At 39.0% G+C, this 14,969-nt stretch overlaps 1 protein-coding gene across 1 annotated transcript in view; it reads left to right on the top strand.

Moving 5' to 3' along the window:
* The window catches only part of LOC109935037 (disks large homolog 2-like), an 890,971-nt gene that overhangs the window by 25,104 nt on the left and 850,898 nt on the right, over window positions 1–14,969 (top strand). Inside the window, exon 3 of the mRNA XM_048598394.1 lies at window positions 9,527–9,658. Coding sequence (XP_048454351.1) covers window positions 9,527–9,658 — 132 coding nt within the window. The remainder of the gene's footprint in view (window positions 1–9,526; window positions 9,659–14,969) is intronic.

Below are 14,969 nucleotides of genomic sequence, written 5' to 3'. Positions count from 1 at the left end.
CACCAAAACAACGCATCCAGCATGATTTCCTTCCCGTAGTGTGCTTTTGCATGGTATATTTTCATGAATACATTATGATACAGCCACCTTTTTTCCCTTTCTGCAGATGCAGTCACCCTTTTTACAACTCCCTGTTCTTCCACTTCTTTATCCCTGTGTTAATCTACCATATTCACCTTCTATGGCCCAATTGCTACTGCTGCCACCTGATGGTCAAGGTCAGTGCTGGCTGCCTCATCTGTGCATTGATTACTCATTTGGATGAAGTCTGTTCTCGCATTTCAACCTTCATCACTTTCTGTAATGGTCAAACAATAATTTAAGGCTTTAATGGAATCTATCTCATGTTGTAAATGGACTCCATTGCTACCCCAAACATTTACATTCTGTTGGTATAAACATTAGCCCTTTGAGTGCAGTAGCACATTGTATGATAAAACTGTACCTACCATTTAATTTGTTTGAGTTTCTTTTTCTCTCCAACGTAGCTGATGATGTGGACAATCAATGTCTACCTGTAATGATATTGCTCACCTACAGGTTACCTCACTCAATAACATTGAGAAAGTTAATGCTAGTTCTTAATGGCCATTTAAGCATAAATTCTTTAACTACAAAATCAAATGGACCTAAAAAGGTACTATTTTTGTAAACAATATCCAAATATATTGTTATCCCCTATTCCTATTATAGTTCACAAATGTTTAATTAGTCCAATTCAGCCTTTTTTCCCAAATTTATTATTTTCATGTGCATTTTATTTTCACTAAAACATGATTTGAATATCTCAATTTGCAAATCAAAATATGCCCAAATAAATTTATTCCAAGCTCTCCAAGCAAAACACATCAGTTTCTAAATTCTAACTAAAGCATCTCATATTATCTTTGTCTCAATTGTGAGTCTTGGAGAACTTTTACTGTTTTGATTAAAGTATTCATACTATTTTACAACAGCACCAAACACCCCTTTTGATTCCAAGTGCTAATGTCTTGTGTATTACATTCTTTACAGTTGGATGCCTCAGTTTCCCAAAAGTAATTCTTTTCAACGTTTCACATCTCAATTATTGCACTTTTTATTTTGTATGCAGCTGTCTGTGTTTGTTGGGTATTTATTTACATCCCTTGTCATTGTGTATTTTTGTTTTGGTGATTTTCTTCCAGAAATGAAAACAGAACCTTTGTAGCCTGTGTACACTCTTTAAAAACTTATCACCACATGTAACCTTTCTTTAATAAATTCTATTTTAAAATGTGCTTTCAGGAGAGATCAGAAAACTCCTTTTATGTGTCTTAAGATATTTTTCTGACCCTTTTGGCTCACCTATTCTGCTGTCAGCCTCTAGGGGTCTGACTTGTCTGTGCAGGCCTGGCATTCCCATTCTGCCAGTACTGTTCAGCCTGCTCAATTTTGTATCCTGAGTCCTCCATATTCTCTTGGATTTCTGCCCTATATCACCCCCAGATGGCACTCTGCCTGAATGATGGGTGGTAAATTAGAACTGTAAAGACAATTATCTTTTTATTTTTCTATATTTTTGGAAAACAATGAGCAAGGGACTGTTCTTAAAGCAAGTACGTGAAAAGGATTTCAGTACTTCTAACAAAAACCAAACACTGGCAGTTTGCAAGTGCTTTTTACCCACTATTTGAACAAACAATAGTCTAAGTTTTTAGTTGTGGAATGACTGGAGCTAAGGAGTGTGTTTTATCTGTAACTAGAATCTCTTTTTATTTCTAATAAATAGTCAATTCTTAAGTATAGAAACCTTTTCTGTGCTTTCCATTAATTTGGATCTTAAAAGAAGGCAAATCAGGGAAATTTGCTGTTTTCTTTTAAAAAATCAATTTTTGCGTTGGCCGAGAATGATGGATTTGTTTTTCATCGTACTACCGCAATGAAGCGTAACAATGTACCCACTGAATGCAGTCCTGATCCCAGGAATGTGATTCAAGAATAATTGATATTATTGGATATTGTGCATCTTCCAAACTTAACTTACCTCTTTAAATTAAGGCAGGAGGGCTGAAAGCTATGATGTGCCCATCCTGTTCAGTGTTGGGAGCCAGCATTTGTACAGGAAATGTTCAGCTTTGGATTTTGGAGCTGAAGACACTGGAGTTTCCATGAGGTGGAGAATATTAAGGGTAGCATGTATAGGGAAAAACTGTCTAAGACTTCACAGGCAGGAAAAGGATGGGTGACCACTAGACAGAGCAAGAGGACAAGGCACATACAGCAGGAGTCTGCTATTCCCCTGCAAAACAGATGTACTGCTTATGATACTGTTGAGGGGGTGGAGTGAAAGTAACAACCACCAAATTCATAGATTTCATAGAATCCCCATAGCGTGGAAACAGGCCCTTCGGTCCAACAAGTCCACACCAACCCTCAGAGCATCCCACTCAGACACATCTCTAATAACCCACCTAATCTACACGTCCCTGAACACTACGGGCAAATTAGCATGAGCAATCCACCTAGCCTGACATCTTTTGGATTGTGGGAGGAAACCCACGCAAACACTGGGAGAATGTGCAAACTCCACACAGACAGTCGCCCGAGGGTGGAATTGAACCCAAGTCCCTGGCGCTGTGAGGCATCAGTGCTAACCACTGAGCCGCAATGCTGCCCCCACAGTTGGCTTTGCTGGACAAGTGAGGAGTAAAAAGTACTTGAGTGCGGTAGTTGTAGGGGTTTTGCTTGTAATGGGAATAAATGGGCAGTTCTCCTGCAGATGAGACTCAGGATGGTATGCTGCATTCATGGTGTGAGGGTCAGTGTCTCAGAGCACACACAGGACATGCTGGAGGGGGAAGGTGAGCAGCCAGTTATCATGGTACACATTGTTTTTTAAACTTATTGTACAAATGACAACGGGATGATGACCAAAAATAAAGGCTCTGAGGAAGGGTCACCGGACCCGAAACGTTAACTCTGTTTTCTCCTTCACAGATGCTGCCAGACCTGCTGAGCTTTTCCAGCAACTTTGTTTTTGTTACTACCAGTGCTAGTGGGTCAAAATAACAGGATATTTTGGACTAAAGAGATGGTGTGAGGATTTATTGTCACCTGTACGTAAGTACAGTGAAAAGCTTTGTTTGCAAGCAGTAAAGGTAGATCACAGTAAGCAAGGACATACAGGTCATAGGGTGAAAAAAAAACTTGGACAGAGTACAGCATACAGGTCACACTATGCGTTAGGAAAGGTAACATTAACAAGATAAACATTATTTAAATTTTAGTCCATTTATCAGTCTAACGTTGGCAGGAAAAAAGTTGTTCTTGAACTGCAGGTGTGTGTGTGTTCAGGCTTCTGTATCTTTTGCCTGATGGAAGAGGTTGTAGGAGACCATTACCGGGATGGGATAGGTCTTTGATGTTGGCAGCCGTTCCATGGCAATGAGATATTTAAATGGAGTCCATGGATTGGAATTTGACTTCTGTGATGCTCTGGGCTGCGCGCACAACTTCTTCTGTAGTTTCTTAGGGTCCTGGGCAGAGCAGTTGCTATACCAGGCCGTTGTGCACCTGGACACTATATGCTTTCTATGGTGCATCTGTAAAAGTTGGTGAGGGTCCTTTATGGACATGCCAAGTTCCCTGAGCTGCCTGAGGAAGAAAGGGTGTTGTTGTGCCTTCTTGACCGTTGCATCTACGTGGGAATTCCAAGCCAGGTTGTCAGTAATTGTCACTCTTAGGAATTTGACACACTCAACCTCTGCTCCGTTGATATAGATGAGGGCGTGTTCTCCTCCTTTCTTCTGAAGTCAATGATCAGTTCTTTTTAGTTTTGCTGACATTGAGAGAGGTTATTATCATTGCCCCACATCACCAAGCCCTCTATCTCCTTTCTGGATTCTGACTCATCATTGTTAGATATCGTCCTACTACGGTGGCATCGTCAGCAAACTTGTAGATGGTGTTTGTTTGGAATTTGGCGATACAGTTATAGGTATACAATAAGTATAGTAGGGGTCTGAGAACACATCCTTGGGAGGCTCCAGTGTTGAGTGTTATCGTGGAGGAGGTGCATTTGTCTATCTTCACTGATTTGCGGAGGAGGGTTTCAGATTCTTGGGGCTTTGGGACTCGTTCTGGGAGGTAGGGCCAGTACAAACTGGGTTACACTTGAACAGGACCCGGATCGCTGACCTAAAGCGAGTATTTGCTTGAGTGATAGGGATGACTTTAACCTAAAATGGCAGGAGGATGGGAACCTACACAAGGAGTCAGAGGAAGTTGAATCAAGATCAAGAACAAGAACAAAAGATAGGGCAATAAGAAGTGATAGGCAGAGAAATCGAAGGTCAGGATCAAACACAGCCACAGTGAAAAAAGTCATGGTAATAACCATAAGATATAGGATTAGAGTTAGGCCATTTACCACATTTGAGTCTGCTCGTCAATTGATCATGGCTGATATGTTTCTCAACCCCATTCTCCTGACTTCTCCCTGTAACCCTTGATTCCCTTGCTAATCAAGAACCCATCTATCTCTGTCTTAAATACACACAATGACTTGGCCTTCGCAGCTATCTGTGGCATTGAGCTCCACAGATTCATCACCCTCTGAAAAAGCTCCTATCTCATTTCTGTTTTGAAGGGTAGACCCTTCACTCTGAGGCTGTGCCCTTTTGGTCCTAGTCTTCTGCTAGTGGACACGTCTCCATGTCCACTGTATCCAGGCGTCTCAGTATTCTGTAAGTTTCAATCAGAACCCCCACTCCATCGAGTACAGACCCAGATTCCTGAGCAACTCCTCATATAATAAGCCCTTCATTTCCAGGATTATTCTCGTAAACCTCCTCTCCAATGCTGTTGTGTCATTCCTTAGATACGGGGCCCTAAACTGCTCACATCTTTCCAAATGTAATCTGACCAAAGATTTATACTGCCTCAGCAATACATCTCTGTTCTTAAATTCTAACCCTTTTGAAATGAATGCTAACATTGTATTTTCCTCCTTGACTGTCAACCCAACCTGCATGTTAACCTTCAGAGAAAGCTGAACCTGGATGCCAGCTTCAGTTTTTGGACGCTTGTTCCCGATTTAAGTAATATTTTGCGCTTCTCTTCAAGAAGTATTAAAATATTATATTCAACTTTTAGTTATGTTTTTGCATATTTTATTAACCTTACTACAACCACCAGCTGCTGTGCTCTTTTGAATCTCAGCATAGAATAGAACTTAATAGATACTCATCAGTTAAGTAGCTTCTCTTGTAACAAAATGAGAATCAATTCCTTGAGGCTGAAAAAGTTTAGGCAAAAGCAACAGAACACCTTTTCTTTTTATTCCCTTGACACCCTGAAATACTTAACTCATGCAATCTTTTGAGTTGCACTCCAGTGTAAGCCGCGGTAAGCTGGTTAGTTATAGTGCTTCTCACAGTAATGGCCCATCAGACTCACTTGATGGTTCAGTTTTAACTGATTCTTATTAAATTGTTCTTTCATTGGAACCCTTCTTTAGATGTATTATCATAATTTTTTTAGTTATTTCATTTCTGATTTCAGCCAGACTTGTTTCTCTAGACCTAAACATGCTGTTTTCCAGGAGAGAGTTCTCCTACATTCATATTGTGTAACTAAATGGGCACATCCTGGTTTGTCCTTATGAACTTGTAGTACACTCATCCAAATTATGAATTGCTTTGATAATTCTTCTAATTGTTTTCCACATGTGAAAGCATGGTGTCTAACCTCCTTAGTTATTTTGTTAGCTAACCAGATAACAGTTGACAATGTCCAAACTGAACATGTCCTCTATCTCATTCTCTCACTATATCCCTTCCATCCTCCACTAAATCTTACTACCTAACATATATGTGCACTTGATTATCCTCCTCCTAGCGATTAGTCTTGCTTTGTTGTATTGATGTGATTTGGGCATTTATTTTGGATGACTTGGTGTGTCAAACAAATTTTACCAATCCTTTTGATTGCCCAATGTGACTTGTTCAACTATATTTTCAATGGTTCTGCCTGTAAAGGTAACAAGACTAATACTACCTCCTTAGTTGGAATGTTAAGGATTTAATATGTTTATCAGCTCACTACTTCTCCATAGTTGTTTGTGAAGCCCTTGGGTGTTCCAGTTACTATGTAGGCATGTGTTAGCTGTTCCCAAAACGCTGAAACATAACTTGCTACGAAAGGTTTGTCCTTCTATCATTTAAAAAAAAAACTTTCTTTGATTAGTTTCAGAGGAGCTCTCGTGTCCGCAAACTAATTCAAAAGGATCAAAATCAGTAGACTTGCTTGGTGACTCTTCAGTTGTAAATAACAGGAGTTTTAGTCCTTTGCCCTGCTCATGAGGTTATTCTTTAGTATGTTTTGATCGTGGTTTTAAGGGTTTGATGGTACATTGTTAAAGTTTCTTTGTGTCTATGGGTGATATACTGAAGACTTTAACTGTTCTTCACAGACTACTGATGACTTCCTGAAAAAAATTACATGTAATATTGGAAGATTGATCCAAATGGGTCTCTTGCTAATCAGTAGTGGGTAAAGAACTTGTTTATCATATTCTGTCTTTTGTGGTAATGTTTTTCAAAGACATGCCATTCAGGAATCGATTAACTATATTCATAACAGTAAGGAAAAGCTTGTGTTCTGCTTTTTTGTAAAGTCTCACACAGACCTCCTAACATGCTACTAAATTGTTTCATAAATACTGGCGTGGAATTGAAGGTGCCAGTTTGATTGCATGTTGTGCTTTTACCCATCAACTGGCAGGTTGACATTTTGTGCATACCTGCAATATGTCGTTGTGAAGACCAGACCAGTAAAAATGGTGACGTGTGTGCTTGGATCTTCCAGATTCCCCATGTGCTGAGCTGTGGGAATTTAATTGGCTATTGTTAATATTATTTGCAATATTAGGGCAGTGGTAATTTTTGGTGCACCACCACCATCCTCAAATTTATGAGCAGATCTTCACCAGAATCCCATTTTTTTCTTAATATAGTAATGTCCTAGAACACCCTTTGTTTCAGCTTCAATTTGATCCAGTTGGACTAAACTCTGTGCCTTGGCAAGTCAATTAAATCAGAGATGACTTATTGAACATTCCTTTCAGATTATCTAAACTCCTAGAATTTCGGACTATTAAGTACCTTTGTCAATTCGACATCCAATGATTTATACTTGTTTAACCATTCCTTGGGCCATTATTCATAAATGAAGGATTCCTGGAACCTTTTCCTGTGTCTGCTCGCTCTTGTTAACTTTATTTGGCCTTTCCATGTCTACAGGGAAAGCTACAGCCTTCAGTCTGGACATATTATTCCCCAGGTGTAGGTCAATTATATGTACAATCAATCTCAACAGATGCCATTCCAGATGTTCGGTCACATTCTAGGTGGATCAGATACAAATTTTCAGGTATGTATTTCCCCACCAATACCATTCACAGACATTAGCATTCATTTCACACGCTGGCGAAATGCCTTTCCTCAGTGAAACACCTTGGGTTACATGCCTCATTTGAGACGTACAACTTTACTTTTGACAAGCTCTCCTGGTAACTCGTGGGTATCTTGTTTACTTACCCTACAGTTAAAGAGTCTTCCAACTGCAGTCAGAGCTACAACTCAGTCTGTTGTAATCTGTCAGGGCGTTTTTCTTTATAAACCTTGGATTATCCTGCAACTTCCAGTAATCTGCATAAACATAGAAAATAGGAGCAGGAATAGGCCATTCGGCACCTTGAGCCTCCTTTGTCATGTAATATGATCGTGGCTGATCATCCAACTCTGTTCCTGCTTTCTTCCCATACCCTTTGATTCCTACGACCCAAAGAACTATATCTAACCCCTCCTTGAAAACAATCTTTTACTCTCAGTCACCTTCTGTGGTAGAGAATTCACCACTCTGGCTGAAGGAATCTCCTCATCTCATACAATCATACAGGACAGAAGGGGCCATTAAGTCTGCGCTGAGCTATCTACGCTAGTCCCACTTTCCACCACTTGGCCCATAACCTTGAATATATTGACATTTCAAGTGCTCAACCATGTACTTTTTAAATGCTGAGAGGTTTCCTAACTTTACTATCCTGTCATGCACTGAATTCCAGATTCTCACTGCCGTCTGGGTGGAAAAAGAATCTCCTTAAATTCCTGGCCTTCACCTTTGACATTATGTCCTCTGGCTATTGACCCTTCAACTAAGGGGAACAGTGCATCCTATCTAACTTGCCCATTTCCCTCATCTTATACAATGTAGTCAGCCCAGTTGAATTAGCATAGAATTTACATTGTCCTCCGTCCAGTTTCAAATGTTGTGCTATTATTCTTGTGCTTTATTTCTGTAAGTCACTTTACCAGTCACAGACCTGTGGAGATGCTCGGGATTAACTTTAGGTAGTATCCAAGCGTTGCTGAGAACTTCATGATTTTCCTTTTTGTTGTTAGAATGGGGAACTGTGCTACTACTTGTACCTTTGCAGCCCTTGTGATAGAGTAAACTTGCTCTTGCTGAGATTGACCACAAGATTGACTGACTGACTGTATTTTCTGTAAGCGTGTTTCCAGTTGCCCTGTGAGTTTGAGTTGTTGCCGTACACTCTGAAGTCACCTAGGCACACTTGGCAATTAAATAAGCCTTTAAAGGGTTGCTGGGCATTTGAGCCTGAACGGCATGATTTGACTTTGTAACTCTGGATGGATTCGAACAAAGGCAAAGATTTCCTCTGTGTAGGTGGTCAAGAGAACCGGCTAGCGTCCCTTGAATAAATCTACCTTGGTAATGTGGTCTGCTTTACCCATCTGATCTATGCAGTCTTCAAGCTGGAATATTGGTTGGCAGTCAGCTTTGGTCACTGCATTCAATTTTTGACATTTAATGGAGCCAGCTGGCGTGGGCAAAAGCTCAGTTGGGAGTTCCAGCTACTGCAGCTCTATTGGTTGGTGCTTCAGCATGAAGTTAGTTTCCTCCCCTACCTGTGAGCGCTTTCTTAGGTCTGATTGAAAGAAGTGTTGCCTTATGAGAGGGTCTCTCCACTTCACTTCATAAAACAACATCAGGTAATGGTAGGATGCTGCAGCCTAGACTGTGCATTATCTCATTAAATGCAATGAACAGCCTCATTAAGTCTGCTTGATATTTTACACATTAGTGTACTCTGTCGGCCACTGAATTGGCCTTTTAAGGGTTCACCTGGTATTGGTCAGAACATTAACATAATATAATTAGCAAGCATATCTTTGACTTCATTTGAGATTTGTAGATGACAGTGTCTATGGTTGTTGGCTCAGCAGTAAAGGAAGCTTGGGATACTTGGCCATCAGGAGGAATTGAAATCAATGAATTAGATCTTGGGTTGCCTTTCAGCTGCCTGTTATTTCAGTGATGCATCTTAAGAATGTGTTGTTGTCTTGCCTGTTATCTGCAGTCAAATTCTGAGTTGATGACCTGGGAAGAGACGATTGCCTAAAATAAGCCAGAAAAATATTTTGTATATTCAGAAAACATTTGGAATATTCTGTAATAAGTCATTTTTCTTCCTGCTTTTCAGACACACAGCGTGCTCTACTGCTTCTTGAAGACTACTGTTCAAAGCTGAAGAAACCAGAAGAAAAACAACTTAAAAGTGCTGTTGAAAGAATTATAAGTATCTTCAAAAGTGGCTTGTTTTTGGCACTACTAGGTATGTTTTAAAAAAAAAAGCAGAAGTGAAATTAGGATTGTTTTCATAATATGGAAGAGACTTTCATTTGATTTTATATTGATTTTATTGCTTTCATGTTTCTTGGTGTTTAAGAAATAAGTTGAAATTATTTTAAGCTGTTGAAAACAGGACTTAAAGCTGTAAATCTTACCGTGATGGAAGTATTACATGAAATGAAATATAATGGTATATTTTATCAAGCCCAAGTTAGATTGGGCCATTCACAGTGTAACTAACTACTTTCCTACAATACTATTCATAAATTATTAATAGTAATATCAACATTTCCCAAAAATAGGAATATATACCGTAATGGAAAGTTGTGGGAAATATCCTAAGTTTATTAACTTTCATTTTAACTTTTTATTAGATCACAATTTAAGAAAATTATTAAACAGTAATGCTTCAGAAGATATGGTGTCTACCTGACTTCTTTTGAAGTCTAAGATCTTTCTCGAATTTAAATAGCTTACTTTCAGAGATTGAGGACTCTGATTTAATAACAAGCACAAACTAGCTTTGTTTTCTTTCTATTTAATTTTAATATTGTGTTTTTTGGCAGCCGTAAAGTGAATATTTTTAACCTTTTGGTTGTAAAGAAATACACTTTGCACTTGATTATCTCTTGCATTTGTTTTGGTCTCACTGTTGTAAATGTCAAGTATTGATTTCACTTAACTTAGTTTCTACGTGTGGTATTTGTCTATAATGTGAGTAGAAGGTTTGTGAAAAGCATTAACCGTGATGACAAAGGGTCAGTATTTAAACTACTTTGGGCACAGTTTGAATGGTTGATGCCATGGAAATGTTATACCAGTTGTACTATTTGTAGTTTTTTGTACAAAAAATTGTTGCATTGTCAAGTACTGGGTGTTTGCACAGTTGTCTTTGAGCTGTACATGGCACAATACATGACTTGCTGTTTTCTATAAACATTTATTGTGATGATGCTATGACTTAGACGTGCATTTTGTCCTAGCTATTTTATGAAGAATGGTTGAGATAGAAGTGATGAGCAGTCTGCTCAAAGCCAATGAAGCTTGTGAAACCTTGTGTTTTTTAAGTTTGAACAACAGATGCAGCCTGAATGGGTGGGGTCAAGCTCCTGCAGAACCAGGATTTTTAGTTTCAGCTTTTTGCAGTTGCTGGCGTCTTGAAGCTGGATGTTGGAAGCTCTTTATTCCTCTCTGTTGCAGCTAAAAACTGGGATTTTCTTCCTGCTGCTGGAATTGTGTGTGAAACAATCTGTTTTACTGAATTTGCCTTTGCCAAGGCTGTGTTTATGGAATGTTACTATATTTGAACAGTTAATTAGTCATAGATATTATAATTGTAAGCATTTTGCTAGAGTTACAGTTAAACCAATCTTTTTATTTTGTCTATTTTTTTTAACTGTAGTGTCAAATAGTGTGTTTTGCTTAAAGTCAAGCAGTTTGACTAATTGAACTTCATCTGCAATCCAATGCCTTACACTTACCTTTTAAAATAAGAAAAGCTTAGAGTCTGGGCTGCCTTCTTAAAATACTTTGAGGGGGTTTGGTCTGGTCAATAACATTGACAGTTTTAATTTGAGTAACTTGTCAATGAATGGGATGCTGAATATCTACAATGTGTTGGCAGCCGCTGAACCATCGTATTTTGTTGCAAATACGAAGTGCTGGAAATATTCAGCAGGTTAGGTTAGGAAAGCAGAACTGAGTTAATGTTTCACGTTTGTAACATCTCATTAGAACTGGGGAAGAGTTGGAGATGAAACTTTGGCTTTAGCAAGGAATAGATGAGACGCAGACAAAACTCCAAATCCAGAAGTTTTGAGGGTGGAAAGGCAATAGTTTGTACATCAAGTAGTACTATGTGGTCTGCAACAGATCTACAGTCTTGTAAGTCACAGATATCAATGGGTTGTGTTGTAGAGCAGAGGGACCTAGGGGTTTGGATACATTTTTTTTTTTGAAGTTTGTATCACACATGACAGGGTGGTTAAAAAGGTGTTTAGCATGCTGGCCTTCAATGCTCGGCCCTTTTGAGTATACGAGTTGGGAAGTCGTGTTGAGATTGTACAGAACTTTTGAGGCCTCTTCTGGGCTACTGTTCTAATTCTGGTCGCCGAGTTCCCGGAAAAGATATTATTAAGCTGGAGAGGGCTCAGAAGAGATTTCAGGATATTGCTGGGGTGTGGAAGGTTTGAGCCTTTTTTAAAAAAAAAAGGCTGGAGCTTTTTTCACTGGAGCGTTGGAGATTGAGAGGTGACCTTAGAAGTTAATAAAATCATGAAGGGTATAGATAGGGTTAATGGTAGGTGTCTTTTCCCTAGGATCAGGGATTTTCAAGACAACAGGGTGCGTTTTTAAGGTGAGGAGAAAGATTTTTTAAAAATTACATGGGCAATTTTTTTTTCTTTACAGAGGGTTGTTCATTTGTGGAATGAATTTGGATAAATACATGAATAGGAAAGGTTTGGAGGGATATGGGCCAGGCCAGGCAGGTGGGAATGGTTTAGTTTGGGATTGTTTGGCATAGACTGGTTGAAACGAAGGGCCTGTTTCCATGATATGACTCTGACTAAGATAGACATAAAATCTCATGGAAACAGAGAGCAACCATGGGACTTATGAAATTAGTATTATTGCTGACAAACAGCCCATTCTGTTGAAGCTTTCTGACTTGTACTCATCCAGATGACATGCAAGAATACCAATTTAAGGAGAACTAGAATGCCTTTCTTTGTCTGTTCCCATTTTTGCTTAGTCATCAGCAACCCCTGCATTTTCTTGGTGCATCACAATTTGATTTCAACTTTTAGAAGACAGACAGTCATTCAATGTTACCTCTCATCCATCTTATCTCAGACCTTCCTTTTGAGAAGCATGGGAACAAGGTTGGCCATTCAGTTAGATTATGATTGGTCATCTATCTCAATGCCATTCAAGATACTTGCATGTCCCCTGATGTCAGTAGTGTCTATTATTAATTTCTTTGAACATGTTCAGTGATTAAACTTCCACAGTCCCCTAGAGTAGAGAATCCAAAGACTCACCACCCTCTGAGTGAAGAAATTCCTCCTCTTGCTCTTAATGGCCTTATTCTGAGATTTCTTTTGTTCTAGTTTCACCAGCCAAGGGAAACATCCCGTTGACATTCATTCTGTAACACCCCATGAGAAATTTTCAATGCTATCACCTCTCACAATTCAAACTCCAGTGAATGCAGACCGAGTCAACTCGATCTCTCCTTGTACAACAAATATGTGATCCCAGGAATCAGTCTGGTGAGCCTTTTGCTGAACTCCCTTTATGGCAAGTATATGTTTTCTTGCGTAAGGAGACCAACACTACTTGGTACTCGGGTGGTCTTACCATGCCCTGTATGTTAGTAAGATCTCTTTGCTCCTGTACTCAAGCAGTCTTGAAATGAAGGCTAACATACAATTTGCCTTCCTAACTACTTGCTGCACCTTCATGCTTGCTTTGAATGACAGTGCTCTCGTGCACTCTGTCCTTCTTAACAACAACCTTCCCTAGTCTATCACGGTTTTAACAATACTGACTCTCTTTTTTTTCCCTTCCTGAAACTTCATATGTATACGTGTTATTGCATCTGCCATGAATTTGTCCACTCCCTCTCAACTTGTCTACATTGTTGTGAGGGATCCTCACTATGCTCAATGTTATTGGCAAACTTGGAAATGTTACCTTTGATTCCTTCATTTAATGTATATTATTAAGAGATGGGGCCTAAAGACTGATCCCTTCCCCACCCTAGTTGTCGCTGCTTTCCATTGGTATTAGGGAAAATACTAGAGTCCATTGGAAAAGATTTAATAACAGATCATCTGGAAACAGTGAAACGTGGAAATATGAAATGGAAATCATGCTTGATCAATCTACTGGAATTTGTCAAGGAAGTAATAGAAGTGTTGATGAGGAAATATGTTGATGATTATATATTAATGAATATACTTGGACTTCCAGAAGGCTTTTGATAAAGTCCCGCAAGAGATTAGCATGGAAATTTAAAATGCATGGAATTGGGGATAGTATACTGACATGGATAGAGAAATGGTTGGCAGACAGGAAGCAGTAAAAATAGGTTTTTTTTTTTGGGCAGCCAGTGACCAGTGTGATGCTGCAGGTAACAGTGCTTGCACCCCAGGTATTTACAATCCATATTACATTTAGCTCCCTCATCTAAACCATTAATGTCTCCAAGTTTGCAGATGACACAAAGCTGTGTGAGAGGTTGAACTGTGAGGAGGATGCAGTGATGCTTTAATGTGACTTGGATAATTTGAGTGAATAGGCAAATAGATGGCAAATGAAGTTTAATGTGATTGGATAGGACTATATTCACGGTAGTTTAGAAGAAAGAAGGGTATTCCACTGAAACCAATAACTTTCTAACAGAATTAAACAGGGTAAACTCAGAAACCAATGATGTTCCTAATGACTGGGTAGTCCGTAACTGGGGATCACAGTTAAAGAGGTAGGCTGTTCAGGATTGAGATGAGCAGAAATTTCTTCACCCAGTGAGTAGTGAGCCTTTGGAATTCTCTACCACAGAAGGAAGTTGAGGCCAAAATATTGAATGTTTTCACGACTGGTTAGATATAGTTCTTAGCGATCAAAGAGTGTGGTGAGAAAGTGGGACTAGGGTTTGGAGTTAGATGATGAGCCATGATGATATTAAATGGCAAAACAAGTTCAAGGGGCTAAATGACCTTGCTGCTCCTTTTTTCTATGCTCCTATCCTATGTCCTTTAATTTTGCATAATAATCTCAAGTGGGACTGTATTAAAATCTTTGGGAATATCAGATACACTGTTTTCCTATCTTATTCTTTTTACTAGTTATATTTTCAAAATAAACTGCAAGCAGTAAGCATTGACCATGCCCATGTCTCAAAGTTTTGAATCATTTATTTTTCAGGCTAGTTTGGTAATATATCAAATTGTCGCTTAGAATTGGTAAACGTACAGTAGATTCTGTTTGTTTGAAGACTGGAATTAATATGTATGCACATTACAATAAACCATTTTACTCTAGAGATTTAATGTATACAACAATAACCATCAACAAATTTCAATAAGATCAGCAACACAGCCTGCAGTACATTATTGTTCCTTGATGACACATGTACATCAATTGCATAGTTGTTAAAAAGCGAGATCACCAATGCAATGTTAATTTTGAATGGGAGTGGCTTGCAAAGTGGTCACCCAACTTGTTTGGTTTCTCCAATCTAGATCAAACCACATTAAGAAGTGAATGCGATATATTAAATTAAAGTAGAT

This window comes from Rhincodon typus, chromosome 6 (assembly GCF_021869965.1).
Source record: "Rhincodon typus isolate 14 chromosome 6, sRhiTyp1.1, whole genome shotgun sequence".
NCBI classification, from domain to species: Eukaryota; Metazoa; Chordata; class Chondrichthyes; order Orectolobiformes; family Rhincodontidae; genus Rhincodon; species Rhincodon typus.
The sequence above is the reverse complement of the archived record's forward strand: the minus strand, read 5'-3'. Positions and strand labels throughout refer to the sequence as shown.